The following is a 22,804-nucleotide window of genomic DNA, read 5'->3' on the forward strand; positions in this document are numbered from 1 at the left end:
TATCTCTGACTCACGTATTTTATTTATATTTATAAAACGAAAACAGTACACAACATTGTTTTTGTATAAAAAAGTACAACACAACGTCTCTTCACCGATCTATGTGACGACGAAGGACCGCTTGTTTCTTCATCTTGATTTATCCTATTATAATCTAATAAAGTTTTATTTCTTCTATAGAATAAAATTTGTTGTATATTGTGGAGGAAGATCGCAAGGGTTTTCCGTTGCCGATCCGATCTATTATAGGCCTCAGATTTTCGAGATTTTGCAGAAACTTGAACTGCAAAGAATCCATTAAAATACACAAAAGACCAATATTATACGTAATTAAAATTTTATGTTTTTAAACTTACGTGATCTTCCAAGACCGAATTCAGCTGATCGAACAGCTTCGACACTTGCGCGTCTCGAGACAACAGATAATGTTGATAGTGAGAATCGAGAAGCACGCAGATCCAGTCGTAGATCTTGCATTCGTTTAGATCATTGTCGAACGAATCCGTTTCCTCGTTCAATTTGCACATTAAATACTCCAACAGTTTCAGTACCTGGTCGAAAGTCAATGTAGTTTTCAAGTGAGGTAATAGAGAAACACTGGAATATCTGATATCGAATAATTTGTCAAGAAAACAATCAGCGTTCGATGAGTTGGCATCGCTCGTGCCGTTTTGCATGTGAACCTTGTCCGGATTCTTCAACGCAAACACCAAAAGGTCCACCAGTAACTTTTCCGACAGATCTCTGAACGTGTTGAGACACCAACAGATCGACACGACGTCGCCTGTTTCCATCAGGCGCGGGATAAGCGCTTCGTGTATCGCCGAGTCGCACCAACCCTCGTTCAAGTAACTCTGAACCGATTTGCGAATGTTCGAAGGTATGTCACTCATCGAAGGGTTCTTCGCGAACGTTTCCTTCTCGTCCCAATGAGCCACCGTCGCTTCCTGTATCACGACAATATCGTCCGTGTCGTGATTGTCGTTTCTAAAGTGCAGAGACGAGCCCACCATAGCGGCTATTCGTTGTGGCGCGAGATGAAAGGGTGCGACGGCCAAGTGTCTGTTTGCCGCGAGCAACAATTTGTCCTCCACCTTCCAGATTTTCGCGTCGTTCGTGTACAGCTTCAGCTTTTGCGCCGCCTGCACCAACTTGAATTGTACGTTGTATATCATCAGCACCGCTCCTTCGTCCGCTACATCCGCTCCGTAAACCGCTATGGTTGTTTCGTCCAAGTGAGTCATGACCACGGGATATTTCGTATTGATATTGGTAATTACGCTGATTAATCTGCTAGACTCCGAGTAGGAAGACGCTCCCGTTAAAAAGTGACTGTACAATCTACCGTGCGACCCTGAAACAGACAAATGACAGTTCGATATTTCTTTTCTGTGTGAAAAAAAAAAAAAAATTGCTCGATGATTCAATTTCCACATACACAGAGTCAACAGATAAGCGTTGTTCTTGTTGTGTACCACCACATGTCCCACAAGATCTTCCGATCTCCTCTTCAATTCTATCCGTCTGACAGTTTCCATCATCTCCAAGCAAGTGTCATCTTCCAGTCTGACCACGAGACAATTGTAGACCTCCTCTATCTTCGTCAGGCAGAACAAGCTCGTTTGACCGTTCAGATGTATCAACTTGCATTCCGACAGTTTTTCCTTGGCTTTGATAATACCGTTGCTCGTCCATGTCTTTCTGTTCGCGATTGCCCACTCCAGAGAGGCTGTGGCTCCGTTTTGTTGCACCACAACGGGAGACGCGTCGTCTTGCGGCAGAATAGCGTAAAGCGGAGACTGAAACTTGTATCCCTTCACATTGCTCAAATCGGTCTCGTTCTCCGACCAGACTCGTATCTTTTTCTCATTGAAGGCGGCGACGTAACGCTGCTTGGATCTGTCGTAGATGACTTGCGTCGTCAGTCTCTCTTTGCTGGACCAACTGCTGTTCTGTTTCTGATCCTGCAGCTGGAAACACACGTGGCGAATTTATTTAAAATGCGCGACGAAGAGCGATTTTCGGATTTTTGATCTAAATGAAAAAATCTAATCTAACCTTGTAACGTATCACTATGTTTCTGCCGAGTGTTACTATTGCACAACCTTGTTCCTTGTCCTTTTCGACGCCCAGTAAACTCTGCTGCTCGATGAGCGGACACAGCGTGTAGTACGAACTGAGCGACGCCATTCTCGAATCATATAAGCAAATTTATAAATAAAATTTCTTCCCTTTGATATATTCACCAATTGTTTACATACAGAGAAGAGAAGCGCTCTCTCCACATCCACGTGCGCTCTCTCCACGAGTGTTCCTCCAGCCCAGTCTTACCATCTCCGATTTCGGCTAATCGGACGATTTAACGCGTCAACCAATTGATTGGTCGATTAGAATGGAATAACCGGTCGGATTGAAAAGATCGCTAGGGAATAACGCGTGGTCAAGCAATGGCCAATCAACGACTAGTTTTCGCTTTGGTGTTGGACGACGAGTGGATCTTTCTCGTCACACGCCGCCCCCCACTTCGGGTGAGAAAATTTGATTGACTTGACTGTTGCCGCGCGGCGAGCATTGCTTTTGGCGGTTGTTGTCGCTGTGTTGTTTTGTGTTGTCCTGCATGTTATCTCTCCTGTTTGATCCTGTGTGCAAAGAGCGTATATGTGTTTATGTGCAATACTGTTTTTTACACGTGAATATAAAAAATGTAAGTATCGTCACAGAGTATTGTTTTATTGCGCAAAATTAAGATTTATGTTACACCAAAAAAAAAACAAAGTTTCTTTGAAGAAAGAGAACAATTCTGTTTACTAATACCTGTACTTCTGTTATGTTGTAGGAGGAAGAGTACGTCTGGATCGTCGGTAAGTTTTTATTTTAATTTAGAAAATTGTTACTCTTCAGTTTTTTGATATAAACAATTAACGTTTAATGTTTTTCAAGACGCTTCGGTCTACAAGATCTTCTCGATAAACACTCTTCTCTTGCCGAAACGTGTTTGTGACTGTTTCTATTGTATAATCTGTATCTTGTATATTTTTGAATTCGCATAATTTCTAAGAAAATCTTAGTTTTTTTGTTCTGTTAAATGTTTTCTGTGTTAATAATTCGCACAATATTTGTAACTTAAAGATTTAATTTTTAATGTTCACAGATATTAAAGCCACAAAAACCACGACAGCCGTTGCAAGTTGTGAATTTTGATTCTTCACCTGATGAAAACAATCCACCAACAAAACTTAAGAGACGCGTTAGCTTCGCAGAGAAGAAACATGTCAAGTCAGTATATGATGCATTTATTACAATGATATAATATCAATTTAAAAAAAAAATACATTTCTTACAAGATATTTTTTTATATGCAGAGAGTTTTGTCACACCACTGAACAAGGAACTGTGTGGGACAGCACGTATGAAGAGCATGACTGTAGTTCTAAAGGATCTTTGGATCAGAATTTTGCGGAAGAATCGATCAAGAAATTGGAATATATTTCTACATCTACAAAAAATATTGCTGTTGAAAGTAATGTAAATTGCTCAAATAATTCCTGTTTAGAAAATAATGGACCGAGCGAGCCCGTCATGAGAACGAACGAGGAAAATGATATGACCATTGATATGGACTGTACCAGTCCGGTCATTCGTACAAAACTTCTCGATAATTGTTCTCAGATTGAAAATATTCCACTTCTTGCATCTAGTACTCTATCTAATGACAATGAAGCGCATAACGTTACAGATGAGATGTCTCAACAGGAAATATATACATCATCGAGTGCGCGTGCTACATCAGATGTATCTAAAAACGCAGTATCAAGCAATATTTTTGTATACAGAGACCCCGATGAAGAGGATTGTGTAAGTAATCGTGCTAACAAGACGTGTCTTCAGAATGATTCCATGGAGCTTACCACAGCGATACCAGTATCTTTAATGGTTTTACGTACAGAAGAGCAGAATATTATACAGAATGATGATAAAATGCACTCAAACGATTCACATACAAACTGCACTACTAATTTCAATAATGTATCGATGGAAATTACTCAAGCTGTACCAACATTTAAACCATTTATCAACTGTGATTCGAACATTTTCGAACACTCGAATAAAAAAGTTTCCGAAACTCCAATAAAAAAAGCAAAAACCTGTGAAAGTGCAACGTACAATGTCGGAAACAATAATGTCCACAATGACGCGATATTTGGAACAGAATCGCGAACAACTTACATCAACGATTCAATGGTGTTAACAACCGTAATACCTACAAACGCCGATTTAATTTGTACAAATGATCCAAATTTAAATATGTCCATGGACATTACCACTGCTGTATCGGGCAAGATTCTCGGAGGAACCGCTCCGCATCTCTGTAGTGAGAGTACGGTTGCGGGAAGAGATCAAATTGAGAGAACCAACTATTTTACTGATGTACCAATGGATATGACAGAGCCTGTAAATACGTTGTCTTCGAATGTTTGCGACAAAGAGAATCTGAGATCGCACGGAGCAATATCTTCAAACGACAGAACCATGTTTTTCCATAACGTGTCCATGGAAATAACTAAACCTGTATTATCAAGAAATTATCAAGAAGTAAGCGCTAATCCAATTACTCGCAAATTAACACGCGGAGATAATGTACAAGGAGAAGAAGTTGCCGGCAATTCAACTTGCTGGAATAAAGATACGAGATTCTTGAACGAACCTATGGAACTTACCGAAGTTGTTCCGAATGTTTTGTACAATGAAAGAACCCTCGACGCTACTCGCGCTCCGTTAGTTTCTGATACAATGCAAAAAAATACGCCGTTTCCTGCAAAACATATTGCGCACCCAATCGATTATGTACCTCCAAACAAGGTGCTAATTCAAAGTGCTTCGCACCACTCGACAGATGACGCTACATCAAACAAATTGGAAAATTTAATCATTCCCGAGAACAAGTGTCTAGTGACAATTGATAGGATACAGTCTCCAGAGGCATCGCCAACAGTTCAAAGTACAATTCCGGATCTCACGAAATCGACATGTCACATTAATACAGACGCAAGCCAAATTCAGGATGTGTCAATGGAAATTACTGCTCCACTTCCGGTAACTTCGCACCTTACACGAGATGTCACGCTAAATGAAGTAGAAGATGAAAATAAAAGATTGCAACAGTCAATGACGAAAAATCCAGCGAGAGAGAGCGTAACGCAAGAGGATCAAGTTTTAATGGAAACTATTTCACAACAAACAAAAACCACGCACAACAAATCCTCCAACATTTCCATCGTCGCATCAGACAATTCAGATCGCTCTGACAAAAATTCGTGTGAAACAAACGATGACAATTCGGTGGAATTTCAATATTTCCAAGAAAATAACGCGCGCGAAGCTTCGATAGCCGATGACAATCAGCGTTTCGTGGATACAGCAGATCGTGCAAAAACCAATCTCAAGGATAGTCTGAACGGAAGCAACGAGTGTAGTTTTCTGAGAAAAAGTCTGCCTTATCTGGAAAATAGCGATCTGCAATCAATCAATCCGCCATCCTTGATGAACAGCGAGGAAGAAACTTCTTTTCCCGACGCATCAGTCAATCATCATCGATTTCAAGCGTCGACGAGCGACAGTCAAGTGAACAACAAGCACGAGAGTTCTGAACAATTAGTGACGAATGAAACAACAGTATCCGAACATCCGACAGAGTCGAGGAAAAGTGTGGCGAAAGATAACGAAAGTTTTGCAGTTTTAAGAGATAAAAAAGAATCAGCAAATGTCGAAAACGGTGAAACAAAAGATCGTCACGGAAACGTCGAGGAAACAAGTAAAATTGAAGATAATGAAGTTAATATCCGAACAATTGCGAAGGCAAATTTTATCGACAGTCAGTGCGGAGAGTCGACTTTGGATACAACGGATGTACAGAATAAACAAATCTCCATCTCGCCGATTAATGTAACAAAAGATAATGTAAAATCGCAAGGGAGCATGGAACACGTACAAGACCGTGTTGAAGAAAACCTTCCTGCGGAAAAATCTGTTGTCACTCCTGCGAAAGAAAAGCCTTTGACCGAAGAAGATCACTTTTTATTGTTATCTCAGAAGTTAGAAACACACGGTGAAAGGTACACGTATACAATTTCTTTCTTACTTTGACGTATCAATGTGAAGATTGATATAGGAGGAACAACAATATTTTAATTTCATTAATTTGCAGAGACGATTGCATTTGGAACGTGTTTCGCAAAAACGTCGACAAAAAATTTATCGCATTCGGTTTCATGGCGAATTCGTTACTGATTGTCGCAGTTTTGTTCGGCAATCTCACGCGTTTCGAGAACAATCATCCGCACAAGAGAATCAAGATTATTTCTCGTCTCACAGGTGAGTGGACGTGCGTAGAGACACGATGAGTCGAAAAAATAAACGATTTTATTAACAACCTCGCGTCTCATCTTTTATGTAACAGATAAAGCAGACGTGTTAATAAGGATAGTTCATAAATTACTTCTGCGGAAAGTAGACGTGGAAATGCTCGAGCGTCACGAGAACATTTTTTCGATGCTCGACTTCATGTCTCAGGAAGTTAAATTGGCGATGGATTTCATGTTCGACCTGAGACGTTTGAATGACTCGAACATGATGGAGATAGCTTGCGACAAGTAACAGTTTATTTCTGTTTCTGAAAAAAAATATGCGTGCGCGCGCGTGTGCGTGTGTGTGTGTGTGAGTGAGTGTGCGTGAGCGTGTTGGCTTCTGACTATTTTAAATATCGGTACACGCGCTGTTGATAACTCAATTAATATGATAATTATATTTTATTCAGAATCTCGTTTGTGTCTCTCAGCAAACACGTGAACATTATATTGAGGATCACGATTGAAGTTAAAGTCTTTGACGAACTCACTCCGAATGACATAAACGTTCATTGCGTACTAGGTGCAGTAAGGTGAGTACAAGTTTTTTAAATACTTTTGTGCGTGCGTGCGTGCGCGCGCGCGCGCGCGTAACTGGATATACGGTAAGACGGTCTGTGCTTTACAGAGAAACGGAAGTCAAAAACTTGATGAAGAATATAAAAAAGGACAGTAAGTTTCTAAGGAGGTACATGAACGATGTCCAGAATTACATCGACATAATGGAAAATGTTTAGAATTAAAAAAAACAAAAAAAAAAAAGGGTGATTGAGAGATCTGTTTTATATTTTTATATCGTGTACACACTGTAAGTTGTAGAAGTAAGTAATATATTTTTAGCCACGTATGTGAAGTATTTTCTCTGAGAAGTTTAATAAAAAAAAAAAAACACGTTATTTATTTTTTATTTTACTTTTCAAGTATCCGAGTTAAAAAAAAAAAAAAAAAATGCACGTTACCCGAGTATTCACCCGCGAATTTGTGATAAAGATCGAGTATCTCCGCGTAATTCATTCATTTCTATATTGTAAACAGCTCTCCAAGCGTTTCTTAAAGAAATCGAAGTTTCTTTTACACACACACACACACACACATCACGGCTACGCGCCGGTTTCTCGTTCCAGCGTGGGCGTAGAAGGCCCGGTTTTACGCGATTTCGTAACGACCGCGACGGACCGATTTCCAGTATTAAAAAACATTTCACGAGGATCCCGAAGACCTTCGAAACCTCCTACTACGTTCGCCATTGTCTCTCTCTCTCTCTCTCGCGCTCTCTCTCTTTCTTTCTCTCATACGCATGAAAATATCACGTATATTCCATTCAGTGGATATTTTTCGAGAATCATTCAGTGTTGCTCGTCAATAAATAATGTGAATGGGATGACGCGTCATTTTTCTTAAAGAGCGAGAGATGCAAAGTAGCAAGTTGCACAGTAATTTCGTTTTATTATTACAGAAAATTGAAAACTTTTCAATTGTTTTCTACGAATTTTTTTTTTTTTTTTTATAAGATGCACTTTGTGAGATTAAAACGTTTAAAAGTTCGTACACAAAATATTTCAAAATCGTCACATCTATTCTCTGTGAAAAATGTTTAAATCAAAAAAACAAAAATTATTTGCTTCTAGAACGTAATTGTTCTAGAAAAAAAAAAAAACAAAAACAAATTTTCTCTCTTCAACAGTCGAATCGTGAATATCCCTGCCGTTATCGTCTTCGTTGTTCTCGCGATCGTCGTGATGTCAACCACGACGATACCTGCTCCAGCTTCAGCTTAGAGCCGGTGCGGAGAACGCGGGCTGTTGCAAGTGGGCGTAAAGACTCGGAGAGAGAACGTCGTCTCGTGTTCCATACATGGCTATACTATGTGGAAACACACGGTGAGACACATAGAAAGGCGGACAGACAAACGGACAGAGAGTCCCCACCGTGTGGACACGGTGGAGGCGACGTTTCCTCGTCTCTGTCGAAACGATCGCCGAGTATGCTCTCTTAGTGTCTCGCAGCATATACTTGTCGTGTGACCGTCCGCGTCGTCCTGATCGTCGTCCGGGGCGCGCTCGTGCAATCGCGCGATTCCTCTTGGGGGAGAATAAAAAAAAAAAACAAAAAACAAAAAACAATACGCGGCGTTTGTTTTCCGCGCGTCGCTCGCTCGAGACCGAACGAGCGATCACGTTTCGTATGACTTACCGTATATGTATATATATACCGTCGTCTTGCGTACATGTGCAACACAGATAAATTGTCTCAGGTGATCGAACGCAGTTAAATTGTTTGTTGAAATTCACTTTCTTTCGACAAAAAATTTCTCCTCCCGATCAAAGAAAGATCCTCGCGCACACATGCGAGATCATGCGGCGATACTGTAAGAGATAAGTTATCACCCATCTCTCCTCCTCTCGCGAAGAGAAGTGTTCTTCAAAAAAATTTCACCGTGAGACGTGGGAGACAAACGGTTGAGAAGAATTTCAAGAGAAAGAACGGAAAGAGAGAGATATGGTAGAGTACAAGATTATATTCGAATTTGAAGACCGCTTTCTACGTATGTAGGACGAATCGCACGATGCGGACACTTCACTGGTGTGGGTGCTACTGGATTCCTCCTCCGCTTTGAGCCCGAGGTCAGGTGTGGGAGGGTGCAAGGGTTGAGGAAACGCTCGAAATTGACGCACACATCGCACATTGTAGGTACGTATTGTTTTCCCAGTTTAATGTTTGAACGCGGAATATTTCTAATCAAATAAAATCTTTCTCGAGGACCCGAAAAAATTCTCAAAAGTTTATTTAGTTTTATGTCTCATAGAAATGTATTCTCTCTGAAATTTATTATTCGCGAGATGAAAATTTTTTAAGTGAAATAATTTTCTTTATTTATTCGGATATTTTTATTCTGAGATTCTGAGGATTGCGAAAAAATAATTCATATTTGTTGTGACAAAAAATCCGAGCAATTTACAGCTTGTATGAAAATTCCGATAGAAACGAAGTAAAACTTTTGAGAATTTTTTTGGGTCAAACTCTAAAACAGACTTTTGTTATATAATATTGTATATATAATATAAATATTATTTAAAAAAAACTTACTTATATTTTTGACTACGTCACACGGACGATAGAAGTGTAACATTTTCGTCGCTCTTGTATATTTCAATAAAAAAATACAATCGTGTCGAAATTTACATTTCACGATACGAAGGGCGATCAAAGTCACTTTTTAGTCTCTCTGGCGAGCAGGCGCTTCTTGAATCTGTCGATCGCTTCTGTGCTCTCACGAGGATGTTTATACTCCAGTATCTCGTTCATGATCTCTGCCGGATTCAAGGGATTGAACTTGAGAGTGATTCTTCGTCGCAACGACAGCACCTTCTCCACGGCTTGCCGGATGAAATCCAGAGGAACTCCAACGGACATCTTGGCCAAGCAGGAGACCTCGATGTCACGATCGACGCCGTGGTACTTCATCAACAGATTCTTGTAATACATGTACAATGTGTTGTAGTCCGGAACGGGGACCATTATGAATTTACTGTAGAACCTGATAAAGGCGCCCTTTGCATTTTGCGGTTCCGCGGTAAGCGCGAGAAATAATATCTGTTGACGCATTGCTACATGTCAATAGAATTCGCAGCAGTGCGTGTTCAATTCGCATTATGTGCGCGCGATAAGAAGAAACGATGTGAGAAATTTTGAAGCGCGTACTTGATCGCCCGGTTTGATGGCTTTTGTCAGTTTGACGAAGGATTTGGCAAATCGCCTGGGTTGAAGATGTTGCTCGTCGGCCGGGACTTTCTTCAGCCAGGGTTTCTCGCCAGCTTCGAGAAAGATGATGGAAGGCGCGTACGCGCGAGCCACTTTGGAAATCATGTCCATGAGTCTTCGCTCTTCCCGTTTACCGACGTATTTGTCAAACAGAACAGAAACCGACACGTCGAAGAGCAACGCGCCGACCTCGGAAATTCATATTATTCATTTTATCCCGCATACTTACATCTCGTGTGATCGCTTTTGTAATCGATAATCAAACGGTAATAATAAATCACCTCGGTGCAAATAGCATTGGCGAGAAAAGTCTTTCCCGTTCCCGGCAAACCGCAAACGCAAACGGAACGTACGAGCGGCGCGATTTGATGCGTCTCCTTCGAAATTAAAGGCAGCACGCAGTATTCAGCGACGAGTTGCCTGACTTCGCCGAGCCGGTGCGTGTAATCTCGCGACTCGCGACGCGCCTCGTAATTCTGATAGGAGAGATCACCGTCCCAATCGCGAAGATAAACGGTCTCGTAGTTCCTGATGACATTAGATTCCACCAACTCGCTGAAGAGTTCCTCAACGGCCACGTCTTCTAGTTTTTCTTTCTTTTTTGGTCTGCGTTTCTTCTTGACAAAATCTACGTGTTGTTGGAATAACGAATTAGGTCTAAGTATTTTACAGAATACAAATACACGTGTTCTGTTAGTGATTTGAAAATCGGTAATCAGCGATTCGACTGCGTTTTCAAAAGAAATTTTAATCCGAGGTCGTGTCGCGAGGGAAGATAGAAAGGGAACAAGAACACGGGAATTAATGAACACAACGAGAGGACACAAATTATTGTTAATTCGTCGTTTTTCCGATAACCTTTCTCCACTTTTGGGATCACAAATTTCTTCTCGTCGTACTTGTGATCGTTCAGCAGCGCTTTGTTCAACAGATCCAGCTCGACTCTCATCAGCTCGTCCACTATCTCTCGAATTTCGAGCTGCAGCTCGTGGCAGAGCTTATCGGTTATCAGATCCAGATAGACTTCCCTTCTCAGATCCTTGCCCTCCTCGTCGCGAAGACTCCAGTCTCGAATGAAATCGGCGTTCGCCTCCTCCAAGCAGGACAGTGGTTCGCGCGACTTCTTCTGCCGATCGCGCTCGACAACAGGTAGTGGTGGTTTGGCTTTGGGAGCTTCCTGTCTGGCTTCTTTTGGTTTCTCCTTCGCCAGCGTTTCCATCAGATATTCTTCGGGCGTCACGGTCTGCCCGGTCGCGATCAACACGCTGCCACCGAATTCTGCCGCCGGATACACGCCGTAATGTCCCGTCGCGTCGTACCAGACGACGAACCACTCGTGAATCTCGTCGGTGATGTCCTCCATCAGTCCGGGTCCTCTGAGCTTCCATAGCTTTCCAGGAAAATTGCGCGCTTCGAATCAAACCCGTTCTCTCTCCCACGATATTCTATACATTTTTTGTTTTCAATTCGCAACATGTTTGTTTTTTACCCTCGTGCGCTCGTCGCTGAACGCGGCTTCAACGTGCGCGTCGTACGCGGGCATCAGGCCGCGTCGCCGTTCGAAATTCTGCTCGTCCTTCGCGAACGTTTCGCGATCCCGCCAGCTCGGTATCGTCATACCCAGAACTTCCTCGAGACGCGCGATTCGTTTTCTCGTGTTCTTCCTCGCTACGTAACGTCGCCACGCGCGTTGAATCGTCACCGCCGACTCGATGTATTTCGCGCGCTCCACTTTTCTCGGTGTTATTTCTCCGATCCTCACTTTGATGTTGTAATCGAACATCCGTTTAACTGCGCGGAACAGTTTATTTCGCTACAACAAATCCGCTTGTACTCTCGTGAAATTATTATTTATTTATTTATTTTTTTGACGTACCTTCCGCACCATCGCAGCGTCCCTTTCGAGCCCTCTCGTGACTCTGTATCAGTAAAATCGCGTCGAGCCGAGCTCTTTCGGCGGCGAGTTTCGCTTCCCGCGCGGCTGTTTCCTCCGGCGACTCGCGAATCGCCACCTCCGGGGGTGGTCGCACGCGCAATCTTCTTCGCAATCCGCGCGGCGTTCTCACCGTCTCGTCGTCTTCCACCTCGGTCGCGCTCTCGATGCGCATCGTCGAGACACTGCGTTCCCTTACCGGTACTACGAATGATTAAACAATTAACAATCCCCTATCTTTGTTGGTTTTGCGAGCTTCTCGCGCAAATTTTTCTCCGCCAATTTTCTTATCCAGTTGTGTTTTCCGGCGATTGTTCAGAAACATTTTGTTGTCAGTTTAAAAAAAAAAAAAATAAAAAAACATTGACACACCTCTCTGAGCACTTTCTATTAATTCCTGAACGAACTTTCTGCGTTCCTCCGCGCGTTCCCGGCCAACCGCTGGTATCAACAGTTCAATATCGTCCGGTGTGAATTTCATTTGATTCAAGATATCGTCGGGCCACCTTTAAATACAACATGATTCCTCGTTGTGTCCAATTGAGATCTAATTAAATCGCAGAAACGCACGTACTGATAGTCCGACAGTGTGCGATCCAGTCGGCCGATTAATTTCTTGTACTCTAACATCCGTCCGACGGCGCAGTCCAACACTTGTTTGACCAATTCCCGTTTCTGCGTCTGCACCATTTGATCGTAGCATATGACGAGTCTCCTCACGAGATTGCGATATCTATATATATATATATATATAGTTGACGTAACATATATCGTTAATTAATATGTTTTTTTTAATCAGTTATTTTGTATAATGTATTTTTTACAGAGCCTCTCACCTCACGTACAAAGATAAAGCCGAATCCAAAGCTTCGGCTCTTTTCGCTTTAGTTTTTTGCGCCGCTCGTTCGAGCTCGAGTAATTTTTCCAAATCGCTTCTCGTGACCAGCCACAAGTCGTTGTAATAAGAAAAAGACATTTCGAAAGAGAATTGTAATTTTTTGTATTCGAAAACTATTTTATTTGTTAATTTACGCTTGTTTTTTTTCTGTGATATTGTCAACGTCTCGAACGTCAAAAATTTGTCAATCTGCGGTTATCGCGGAGATGTGGCGTTATTAAAACTGAACTTGCACGTGTCGTAAATATCGAGATATTTTGTAACATAATTGATTTAGGAGGAGGAAAAAAATGTTTATACAATAAAGAAATATATAAACATATCTCTTTTTTCCAGGATGCCGAGACTATTTCGAGATTTGCTCGTTTTGGTGTTGTTAATAATGACGGCGTCGTGTTTCGACGCGACAGACGACGTCACGACAACTGCAGAAATGTTGCGGACAACAAGTACGTCGTTCGGTCCAACGACGATCGCTGTTGAGACAAACGTATCGTCGTCGACTTTACCGGCGAGGAACGAGAGCATTCCGGAAGTTGTGTCCTCATCGCCATCGCCGTCGACCTCACCGGCGAAGAACGAGAGCATTCCGGAAGTTGTGTCCTCATCGCCGTTGCCGTCGACTTTCTTTGACGCTGCTTGGGAGTGTCCGAACATCACTAAACCGGGCGTGGAGTGTTCATGTGATTTTCCACATACGCTCAGGTGTGCCGGCGATAGAACGGCGTTGCAGGTAAGTTTGCCACCATGTAGTTGTCGATGCGAACTAATAATAAATGTTTGAGAAAGAAGAGGAGGCGAAGAGATTATTCATTGTGTTTTCTTCTTAGTCGATCAGCAAGCACTTGAAGCACAGCCGACCGGACACGATATCGCTGCTGGACGTAACTGTGACGGGGATATCTCTGTTGCCGGCGCGGTTTCTCGAGAACGTCGCACTTCACGGTTTGGTTGTTTCAACCGGCGAACTGAAATACGTTCACGCGGACGCGTTCACCGCACTGGCGCGTCCGTTACAGGCGCTCGGATTGCCGAACAATCTCCTGGACTCGGTTCCCACCAGTGCGTTGTCGCATCTGGTCGGTCTGGATCGATTGGACCTGTCCCACAACAAATTGAAGACATTAGAAGCGGACTCGTTCAAGGTACGATTCAAAAGGCAACTCTGCGAGATTAACCCCTTCATTTTACACTTCTAATCGCACCCGGAACATTTCATTTCAGGGACTGTCAAACCTGACCCATTTGGACTTGTGTAATAATTTGCTGTCACAATTGTCGCCGCAAGCCTTTCTGGCTTTACCGGGATTGCGCTCGCTGAGAATGCGCGGCAATCGCTTGAGCGTGTCCGCTCTGTCCGCTTTGAGAGGTTTGAAACGATTGGAGGAGCTCGATTTGTCGAATAATCTGCTACTAGGCTCGATGAGTCCCAATCTGTTGCCGCAAATGCCTCGGCTCCACTTCCTCACCGTGTCGGAGAACAGTTTTGTTAACGTCAAGCAGGAAGCCCTCATGGGTCTCAAAAATCTTACTTATCTAAGTCTAAGTCATAATCAGGTAAATGCAATTACTTTCTTTTTTTTTTTTTTTTTTTTAATAAGAAATGGAGATAAATGTCAGTGTAATTCAATTTTCGCAGATCGACGTGGTGGAGGATCACTCATTCAAACATCTATCGAATCTGACGCAATTGGACTTAGCGAACAATCGTATCGTTGCCGTGTCCAGCGCCTCCCTGGCGCATCTTGACAAGTTGACGACCTTAGATCTAACGCACAACTTCTTGCGGACGTTGTCAGCTGACTTGGTGGTTCCGCTCAAGAGTTTGCAGGATTTACGTTTGGACGACAACGACATCACAATCGTGGCGAGCGACGTGCCGATGTCGAAGCTGCATCTCAAGCGACTCTCCCTCGCCGATAATCCGTTAAATTGCGATTGCACTCTGCTCGAGTTCGCCAACTGGCTGGCGAACTCCAGTCTAATGGAGGAGGATAAATCGTCGGCGGTCTGCGCGACGCCTCCCGCTCTGGAAAATGGCATTCTGACGCAGGTCCCGTCGGGTAGTTTGCTCTGCGGCGAGCCAACACCGTCCCTGGTGTCCCAACCATCTCTGGCAGGCGCGCAACTGAGTCTCAAAGAATTCCACTACGATCAGTCGACCGGCGTCAACCTGCTGTGGCACGTAGAACAATGCACCGAACGTTACACCTGCGATTCGCTCATCGTCTACGAGACGATCGGCGACAGCGAGGTTCAGACGGAGTCTAGTCCACTGCACTGCGACTCGCAAATGATGCGAGATCCCTGCACTTTGCCGGTCGCCGTATCCACCGCCTCTCTGCACCTGGAATTGGGTCACAAGTATCGTTACTGCGTAGTTCTGCTGATACCCACCGTTTACGACGACGTGTCTCTCGGTCTTGGCTGCAGCGATGTCATTGCTTTGAAGGAGACTCAACGACAAGATCCGTCGTATGTACCGGATGCGGATTCTCAGCTTCCGCACGAGACGTCCGCACAGGCGCCTATCGACGCCTACTCGCAGATTACCGGCGTCCACGTGAACGTTTCCGACAATGGTTATCTGCACGTTAACGTCATTCTGTCGGGAATGAAAGAAACGACCGTCGTGTCGTCGCCAACCGTGTGTCATCTGTCCGTCGTCGTGTTCGACGCGATTTCTACGATACATCGACAGAGACTCAACTGTAACAGCTCCACGTTCGTCACCGACGTGGAAGTGTCACTGCCGGGTTATTATAAAGTTTGTGCCAGTTTGAACGAACTCGACGACGGTGAACTCGTCGCGTCCAGCGAGCTGGCGAACGATCACGAGCGATCACGTTGCGTGGAAGTGGTCAAACAGGACAGATCCGGTGAACGGAACGCTGAGGTGTACATTGTGAGCGCCGTAATCGCCACAACGGGCGTTCTCGTTCTTCTCATCGTGCTCTGTAGAAATCTCGTCAAACGATTGCGCCATCCCAGAATACAAGCGCAATGTTTTCTGCCGACACAAGAGTTCGAGATCACTCACAAGGCCCATTACATCAAACTTTTGGCCACTACGAAGGTTTAACGACGTTGTCGTCCAAGTTGTTGGAAATTTGACATGAGATGTATACACATGGGATGTATATCCCGCGACTACATTTCCTTTTAAGCAGATTTTTTTTCGTCCCAGAATAAAGTTCTGGAAATCTGCTGTGTTGAAAGGCAGCAAGGTAGTTGCGGAACGTCCTGTAACACGTGTGTGTACATATCTCCAACACATTGGCCGGAAGAAAATGGTGTGGGAGAGGAATTCTTTTCGATGAGAAAGAATGGGTGTCGACTTTGTACATAGATATAATATTCTTTTTCTCAATATGTGGTCGGGTTTCTAACATTTCAAGCGAGCGTTCCGGTACTAGTACCATCGCCTAATATTTGGACGGAGTCAGACAGTTTTTTTTTTTTGTTTTTTTACAATACTAATGGCCAGTTTCATCATCTCCGATTAGGTTAATCGATTGATCAATCGTGACTGGGAATCGAACGGAATGACCGATCAATTTAATCGAAGATAATGAGCCTAAATGTTATCGAAAATTGAAAACAAGAAATGCTATTATTGTGTTGTGTATTTTTCTTTAAAAAGAAGACGAGCATTTTAATAAAAACGTACGATACTATAACAAATACAATGATAAAAATCTACTTAACATCAAGTAGCGAGAAACATTCCGGGGGAACATTTATACAAACAGATGTACAACAAGTGCGTTGTGTGTGTACGTTAAATTAAATTCTTTGTAATACAGAGAACACCTCTTCGTTTGTGTGTGCGCGCGCGCGTGTGTGTGTGTATGTGTGTATTTGTGTACATATAGCGATTTACACGTCGATAAAAAATTATATTTATCAAAATTTCATTTTCGCAAAACAAAAAAGGCACTTGGATCGAAGAATGATATACGCACAAATCGCCGGAGATAATATCGCATATATAAAACAATTAAAACAATAATTTTTTTATTTTATAACGCGCTATTGGTTTTTTTTTTTTTTTACATCAAGAAACTTTGCTTCCTCAAGCACAATAAAGAATCTGTTCTCGTGTTCGTGGTTCTGTGGTTCTGCCGCTAAAACTGCGTATATAATCTTAATACAATAAATATATATTTTTTTTCTTTGTGTGTAAACAGTTTTGCTATCCCTGCACGACCTTCCCTTCGAACTGGGACATAAGACTCTCTCTCTTTTTGTTTGTTTTTTTATTCAATTGGACTAGCATTTAATAGAGAATTATGTCAAGTGTGTTCAACATACATTCAATATGCAATCTGATCTCAATATATATATATGTATATATATATATATATATATATACATATATATATATATATACATATATATATATATATATATATATATATATAACGTACATACTAATTATTATTCTTCGTAAAACCTTGATGTGTGTAATACACTCGGTAGTAAAGTGTTTTACTTCGCCAAAGCGAGTAGGAATTGTCGAACTTCAAAAGATATACTCCCTGCAAGCAGAATAATATATAAACGCACATATACATATATATTTATTAATAATTAATTATACTTGGCGCAAATAAAAACACTAATTGTGCAGAAATTTTATCTCTTGCATCCTCACCTCGCCCGGATACTGATGACTTCCAGCATAAATTTCCTCTTGAGAGTCTCTCCTATATACCTTTGAACAATAAAAAATAAAATTGAAGTAATTGATATGTTAATTACGTTGTGTTTCAGATATGCGCTACAAGTCATATGTGCAATTCTCAGAGTCAGAAGTTAAAGTACCGGCAAACAAATACACACGGGATCGGAGATACCTACAGGTATTATAACGCTTATTGGTGGTGTGGTCTTTCTATGTTCGGGATTTCGAGGATTGCCGTTCACCGACCCGCTCTCCAGATCTCCTTGATTATCGTACTCCTCGTCTTCGTCGTCCTCGTCCTCCGATTCGCTTATGTGCACAGACACCTGATTCGTCGCCGGCTTGGACCACTCGAAATACACTCCAAAACCAATGTCGTAACCGTCCGTCGCGAACTCCCAAAACAGACACGTGCCGTGCTCGTGCGTGGGCACTCGCACGGTGACAATCTCACCGTGACCGACTTTGATCACAGCGTCGCCCGCCTCTCTTCTGATGATCTGCTTGAACTCTTCTACACCTTTTCTCGTCCACAGATCCGCGGGAGCGATGGGCGGCCAATCCTCCAGATCGTCGGAATCTTCATCGTTTATATTCTCATTCGAATCATTCGCATCGTTTTCATCATCCTTGTCATCGTCTTTGTCCTCATCTTTACACGTTGCTTGTTCGGGTTCGATGTCCTTGCAATCCTTGTCCTTCATCTGCTCCTCAATCACCAATTGGTTCTGATGCAATTGCTGCATATACTGGTGATAATGTTGTTCCTGCAGTTGCCTGATCAGAATAGCCTGCTGTTCCGGATTGCCGGGATATTGCTGTTCGGCGTACACTTTGAACTGATAATACGTTTGCTGATTCAGAGCGTCTTGAATCTGTCTCCTCTGGGTTTCCTCCTTCAGTCTTTCCTCCTCCTGCTTCTTTCTCTCTTCCTCCTGCTCCTTGAGTTTTCTCTCCTCCTCCAGCCTCATGATTTCTTCCTTCTTCTTAACTCGCTCTTTTTCCTCAAAGTCTCTCTTTTGCGCCTCGACCACAGTTCTGAACAACGGACACAGTTTGTCCAGCAATATTATAAAACCCTCCATTGCCTGTTCCTTGGATATATCTCCTAAATTTTGCCATGCCGAGCGTCTGTCTCTTCCAATCACATCGAAATCAAAAACATCCAATTGCGTAGCACTTTTACCCGTGTACTTGCCGTGCGTTACTTGCTGAGTAAACGCCACCAGTTTCAATTTGTCCTCGTAAGAAAGATGAACAGCCTTGCCTTCTTTCTCTAAATAAATTAAAATACCACTTCTTAATGCAATCTTATCAAGAAGTTTGTGTTATTCAAACACACATTTACTTCTTTCGATGTAAATTTATTATCAAATTTACATATTCATTACAATGACGTACCGTTTTTCGACAAGTAACAAACTTCTATTTGCGCTCAACTTTCTCATCTTCGAGCAAATAAAATCTTTAAGATGAAATTATCATACAATATACATGCAACTTGGCGTTTAAAGTTGTGTGTTTCTTAATACAAAAGATAGCGCGAAATCTTGACAAGTTACACGTAAACAAAAAAGTTTTCTCAAAACCTAACGCGCGCTCATGGGAATTTTAATACAATACAGTTCGCTATATCCGCGCAATGTGCCATAAAAATCAAGCTAATTAATCGTTATCGTAATAAAATAACGATAACGCTCGAGGAATCGCGCTGCGAGTGCTCACCTTTGTAGAAGTTGAGCGCGAGCTTGTAGAGCTCTCGCGTTTCAAAACCCCAGAGTCTGGGGGACGTCGCGCACGTTTTATCATTCGTTGTGTTATTGTCGGTGTCGCTTTTTTCCGCATTATCGTTTACCGCGGAGATGTTCAGCTTGTTAACGCGCTCGTCGAGACCGGACACGTCCTCGTCGCCAGCGGCCGCCATTTCTCCAACACGTAGTGCGCGTTCTCGACGTTTGACACGTCGATAATTGACACCAACACTGTGCACACCTAACCCTCGTCCGCTATCAGAGTGCCGCCACCGATTGCCAGCGAGAGTCGTGCGGGAATGACAGCAGAATGACAGGACGACAGGACGACGGTATCTTCTGAGAGCGGCCACGGCCCCGGTTTCGTCGTTATCGCTTTTCCGTCTTGTTCCCGCTAGAGCCACGGTGGTGCACGTTGGCAACTACGTAGTACGTGTTCACGACCAGTTTGTCGATAAATATTGTTATGTACGCGCACGTTTTTGGTTCTCTTCGGCGCTATGTTTACAACGTGTGGTTCTGTTAAGTGCCAATCTCGAGCTATGATCGTTCGAGTTTTGGTGAAAAGATCATATGGTCGGGAAAGGATTTGACACTTGATTGACAGTGACCGATACCGATCATGGAGAAGTGGGTGCACACGAGATTGTCCGATTTATTGGATTTTCCAATATCAGACGATATACCTCGGTAAGTTCGTAACGTAAAGAAATCATAAAAATTTTGTCTCACTATCTGTTGGTTACACGATGTTGTGAAAATGTTTTTTTTTCTTTTTTCAGTTATATTATGCAAATAGAAAATGACAGAGACTTGGAAGAGCATTTTGCATCCTTTCTCGATATAAAAAATCCAAAACACAAACAATTTATAACGGAATTTAAGAAGCAACGTGGTAAATGAACATAGATTTTTTTTCTACTTTCTAAATCGTCGTGTGTGTATAATAAATACAAGATTGCAATTAATTAAGATACCAATCGCACTATTTTGCAGCATTGCACAGCAATCAAGTTGGATATAAAAAAACAAACGACAACGACAATGCGATTCGCAACAAACAGTACGACAAGAAACAGAATGACAAGAAAAAGGGAAAGGGGAAAGAAAATGTTCAGGTAAACTTTCTTTTTTTTTTTTTTTTTCCCCTAAGATCATGTAGCAAATATAGTTACAAAATCAATTCAAAATGTTCACTGTGGATTTTTATTTTCTCTAGGCGCAAGAAAGTGCGAAGCCTGAAAAAGTAGAAAAGAAAAAACCCAAGTTTGTAAACGTGTCTCAAGGAAATGTACTTTTGAAAGGTATTTTGTAAAAAAAAACTAAATTTTTACAAAATAACACGCGTCAGCAATGCAATCTATACAAACAGTATACTGTATTTATTCCGGCAGGGAGACATAAGTGTAACTGTGAGGCGAAGGAGCACCAATTGGTTAACAATTGTCTTAATTGTGGGAGAATAGTCTGTCAACAAGAAGGAGCAGGACCGTGCTACTTCTGTAATGAACTTGTTTGTACGCCGGAGGAACAAGCGATTCTTCAGAGCAATTCTAAGAAAGCTGATCGTTTGTTCAAGAAATTGATGGAAAAAAAACCGAAAGGATATGAAGAATCTCTCAAACAGAGAGACAAGCTTCTGGAGTTCGACCGTAATAGGTGTGTGTGCGCGAGTATTTTTTTTTTTCACACGTTATTCAATATTACGTCACACATGTAATCACATTAGTGTAAACATAAAATTAACTTTCGTAGCGCTCGACGTACCAAAGTGATCGATGACGAGTCAGATTACTATCAATCAAGTAACATTTGGCTTTCAACCGGGGAGCGCGAAAAGTTGCAAAAACAAGAAGCAGACAGACACGCTGCCAAACATGCATCACGTTTAGATAGAAATATTAAAATAGATTTTATGGGAAGAACAATCGAAGAAACTCAGCTGTCATTTGATCAGTCTGACGACGTGGAATTAGAAGAACGTGATAGAATAATGTTATATGATGACTGTGAATTTCCGAATGTTTGTCCGACCATAGAATTTGACCGCCCGACGGTAAGATCATCAAGCTTTTTTTGCTTGTAATTTAATATCAGCGCGTCATTCCGCTTAAAAAGCTATCAATCCACCAGCCTTCTATTTCTTTACACGTGTATTTCTTGTGTTATTAAAGTTTGTCGAAATGGGAGTGTCTAGAACAAGTCAAGAAGTTGGAAATTATAAATGGTGCACAGAAGGTAAAGTTCAGGATAAAGAATATTTGGAGATGTCCGACCAAGGATTATGTTTGAGCATGCATCAGCCTTACGCGTCGTTGCTGGTAACGGGAATAAAAACGTGAGTGACGTGAATCTTGTAAGAGAATTGTTTTCTTTTGCGTCTCATCAAAGTAACAGTAAATACAAATTTTCAACATGTTAGCCACGAGGGTAGAAGTTGGTATTCCTCACATAGAGGAAGACTGTGGATAGCATCCGCTGCTAAAGTACCTTCCAGAGAAGAAATATCGAACATAGAGCATATCTATCGCATGTTGAAAAGCGGTTGGTAAAAAAAAGTGTTCACATTGAATTATTTGTAGTATGTATCTTCCTTCATATAGTTTATTTTGACAAATTTTTAGAAAGTATCAAGTTTCCCGAGACTTACCCTACAAGTTGCTTGCTGGGCTGCGTTACGGTGACCGATGTTTTATCTCAAGAGGAATACAGAAAATTATATCCGGATGGGGAAAACGACAGTCCGTATGTATTTATATGTGAGGATCCTTACATGTTGCCGATACATCTTCCCATGAAAGGGAAACACAAAATCTGTGAGTACTCGGAGTAGCATTAGCAATAATTGTTAACAATTGTAAATTGTTATTTATTTTCGATATTATTATTATTCGAGTTGAAGAATCTTTTTTTTCTTTTTGTCACAGATAAAATGGACAAGAAACTTCACCAAGCTGCCACTAAGTTGCTAGAAAAAACCATGAAAGAGCGATTTGATCAATAACTAAAAAATAATTAAAACTGTTTTAAAATGTTCTTCTCTCGTCAAATTCCAAATAAGTCTTTTTTGTTTTGCACACGTATGCGTTTAGGTTAATAATGTCAGTTTCCACGTTGTTAAAAATAATTCTTTGTTTTGTACAAAAGTTATGTTTTTCGGTTATACAACGCATCTCTAACAAACATTTTTCAATAAATAATACAATAAATATTATATTAACTTGTGTCTTGTATTCAACGTTTTCTATAGCCTACATTACATTCTATATTTCACACACTTGTTTCAGTATTGTGTACTTTAACATACTCTCTTGTGTTTATATACATATATATAAATATATATATATATATTTTTGCAATATATATATG

At 41.7% G+C, this 22,804-nt stretch overlaps 6 protein-coding genes across 9 annotated transcripts; 3 read left to right on the top strand and 3 right to left on the bottom strand.

Moving 5' to 3' along the window:
• Window positions 1-2: 2 nt before the first annotated feature.
• Window positions 3-8,647, bottom strand: LOC109852079 (nucleolar protein 11-like). 3 transcript variants are annotated; one of them, XM_020422905.1, is made up of 5 exons: window positions 8,598-8,647; window positions 2,059-2,191; window positions 1,439-1,970; window positions 357-1,354; window positions 3-283 (listed from the first exon to the last, which is right to left on the bottom strand). In XM_020422905.1, the coding sequence occupies exons 2-5, from the start codon at window positions 2,188-2,190 to the stop codon at window positions 155-157; spliced, it is 1,791 nt and encodes a 596-aa protein (XP_020278494.1). In that variant the 5' UTR covers window position 2,191; window positions 8,598-8,647; the 3' UTR covers window positions 3-154. The 3 variants fall into 3 exon arrangements, with proteins under 3 accessions (XP_020278494.1, XP_020278492.1, XP_020278493.1); XM_020422903.1 differs by lacking the exon at window positions 8,598-8,647 and adding an exon at window positions 2,262-2,388; XM_020422904.1 differs by lacking the exon at window positions 8,598-8,647 and having other exon boundaries at window positions 2,059-2,288.
• LOC109852077 lies at window positions 2,571-7,286 on the top strand. The gene is made up of 8 exons (XM_020422900.1): window positions 2,571-2,704; window positions 2,837-2,861; window positions 3,152-3,276; window positions 3,363-6,113; window positions 6,206-6,372; window positions 6,458-6,650; window positions 6,815-6,937; window positions 7,033-7,286. Coding segments are annotated over exons 1-8 (3,495 nt in total). The 5' UTR covers window positions 2,571-2,702; the 3' UTR covers window positions 7,142-7,286.
• A 360-nt stretch (window positions 8,648-9,007) lies between the features above and the next one.
• LOC109852078 (slit homolog 2 protein-like) lies at window positions 9,008-17,172 on the top strand. 2 transcript variants are annotated; one of them, XM_020422901.1, is made up of 6 exons: window positions 9,058-9,095; window positions 9,699-9,860; window positions 13,334-13,730; window positions 13,828-14,142; window positions 14,222-14,554; window positions 14,637-17,172. In XM_020422901.1, exons 2-6 carry the CDS (start codon window positions 9,709-9,711, stop codon window positions 16,077-16,079), a joined length of 2,640 nt encoding a protein of 879 aa, XP_020278490.1. In that variant the 5' UTR covers window positions 9,058-9,095; window positions 9,699-9,708; the 3' UTR covers window positions 16,080-17,172. The 2 variants fall into 2 exon arrangements, with proteins under 2 accessions (XP_020278491.1, XP_020278490.1); XM_020422902.1 differs by lacking the exon at window positions 9,699-9,860 and having other exon boundaries at window positions 9,008-9,095.
• Window positions 12,323-13,301, bottom strand: LOC109852083 (IQ and AAA domain-containing protein 1-like). Its single transcript, XM_020422912.1, has 3 exons — window positions 12,936-13,301; window positions 12,674-12,832; window positions 12,323-12,605 (listed from the first exon to the last, which is right to left on the bottom strand). Exons 1-3 carry the CDS (start codon window positions 13,073-13,075, stop codon window positions 12,437-12,439), a joined length of 468 nt encoding a protein of 155 aa, XP_020278501.1. The 5' UTR covers window positions 13,076-13,301; the 3' UTR covers window positions 12,323-12,436.
• Window positions 17,173-17,400: 228 nt separating the features above from the next.
• On the bottom strand, window positions 17,401-19,842 carry LOC109852115 (Golgi resident protein GCP60). The gene is made up of 4 exons (XM_020422963.1): window positions 19,410-19,842; window positions 17,861-18,960; window positions 17,655-17,714; window positions 17,401-17,538 (listed from the first exon to the last, which is right to left on the bottom strand). The coding sequence occupies exons 1-4, from the start codon at window positions 19,606-19,608 to the stop codon at window positions 17,431-17,433; spliced, it is 1,467 nt and encodes a 488-aa protein (XP_020278552.1). The 5' UTR covers window positions 19,609-19,842; the 3' UTR covers window positions 17,401-17,430.
• A 54-nt stretch (window positions 19,843-19,896) lies between these two features.
• On the top strand, window positions 19,897-22,649 carry LOC109852116 (activating signal cointegrator 1). The gene is made up of 10 exons (XM_020422964.1): window positions 19,897-20,125; window positions 20,218-20,330; window positions 20,432-20,553; window positions 20,655-20,739; window positions 20,830-21,094; window positions 21,191-21,491; window positions 21,610-21,773; window positions 21,858-21,979; window positions 22,060-22,251; window positions 22,363-22,649. The coding sequence occupies exons 1-10, from the start codon at window positions 20,058-20,060 to the stop codon at window positions 22,437-22,439; spliced, it is 1,509 nt and encodes a 502-aa protein (XP_020278553.1). The 5' UTR covers window positions 19,897-20,057; the 3' UTR covers window positions 22,440-22,649.
• The last annotated feature ends 155 nt before the right edge of the window (window positions 22,650-22,804 follow it).

This window comes from Pseudomyrmex gracilis, unplaced genomic scaffold (assembly GCF_002006095.1).
Source record: "Pseudomyrmex gracilis isolate BER0280 unplaced genomic scaffold, ASM200609v1 scaffold_24, whole genome shotgun sequence".
In the NCBI taxonomy this organism is placed as follows: Eukaryota; Metazoa; Arthropoda; class Insecta; order Hymenoptera; family Formicidae; genus Pseudomyrmex; species Pseudomyrmex gracilis.

Excerpts from the sequence above, each read along its gene's own strand:
- LOC109852115 (XM_020422963.1), bottom strand. The coding sequence starts at position 19,608 with ATGGCGGCCGCTGGCGACGAGGACGTGTCCGGTCTCGACGAGCGCGTT. Across the intron at positions 18,961-19,409 it reads CGCGCTCAACTTCTACAAAG|AGAAAGAAGGCAAGGCTGTT; the intron begins GTGAGCACTCGC and ends TAATTTATTTAG. Across the intron at positions 17,715-17,860 it reads CAATAAGCGTTATAATACCT|GTATATAGGAGAGACTCTCA; the intron begins GTAGGTATCTCC and ends TATTGTTCAAAG.
- LOC109852083 (XM_020422912.1), bottom strand. The coding sequence starts at position 13,075 with ATGTCTTTTTCTTATTACAACGACTTGTGGCTGGTCACGAGAAGCGAT. Across the intron at positions 12,833-12,935 it reads GCTTTATCTTTGTACGTGAG|ATATCGCAATCTCGTGAGGA; the intron begins GTGAGAGGCTCT and ends ATATATATATAG. Across the intron at positions 12,606-12,673 it reads CGCACACTGTCGGACTATCA|GTGGCCCGACGATATCTTGA; the intron begins GTACGTGCGTTT and ends TTGTATTTAAAG.
- LOC109852079 (XM_020422903.1), bottom strand. The coding sequence starts at position 2,287 with ATGTGGAGAGAGCGCTTCTCTTCTCT. Across the intron at positions 2,192-2,261 it reads AGAGAGCGCTTCTCTTCTCT|AATGGCGTCGCTCAGTTCGT; the intron begins GTATGTAAACAA and ends ATATGATTCGAG. Across the intron at positions 284-356 it reads ATTCGGTCTTGGAAGATCAC|TTCAAGTTTCTGCAAAATCT; the intron begins GTAAGTTTAAAA and ends GATTCTTTGCAG.
- LOC109852078 (XM_020422901.1), top strand. The coding sequence starts at position 9,709 with ATGATCTCTGCCGGATTCAAGGGATTGAACTTGAGAGTGATTCTTCGT. Across the intron at positions 9,861-13,333 it reads ATGTCACGATCGACGCCGTG|GATGCCGAGACTATTTCGAG; the intron begins GTACTTCATCAA and ends TCTTTTTTCCAG. Across the intron at positions 13,731-13,827 it reads GCGATAGAACGGCGTTGCAG|TCGATCAGCAAGCACTTGAA; the intron begins GTAAGTTTGCCA and ends TTTTCTTCTTAG.
- LOC109852077 (XM_020422900.1), top strand. Across the intron at positions 3,277-3,362 it reads GCAGAGAAGAAACATGTCAA|AGAGTTTTGTCACACCACTG; the intron begins GTCAGTATATGA and ends TTTTATATGCAG. Across the intron at positions 6,373-6,457 it reads GATTATTTCTCGTCTCACAG|ATAAAGCAGACGTGTTAATA; the intron begins GTGAGTGGACGT and ends TTTATGTAACAG.
- LOC109852116 (XM_020422964.1), top strand. The coding sequence starts at position 20,058 with ATGGAGAAGTGGGTGCACACGAGATTGTCCGATTTATTGGATTTTCCA. Across the intron at positions 20,554-20,654 it reads AGGGGAAAGAAAATGTTCAG|GCGCAAGAAAGTGCGAAGCC; the intron begins GTAAACTTTCTT and ends TATTTTCTCTAG. Across the intron at positions 20,740-20,829 it reads AGGAAATGTACTTTTGAAAG|GGAGACATAAGTGTAACTGT; the intron begins GTATTTTGTAAA and ends TTATTCCGGCAG.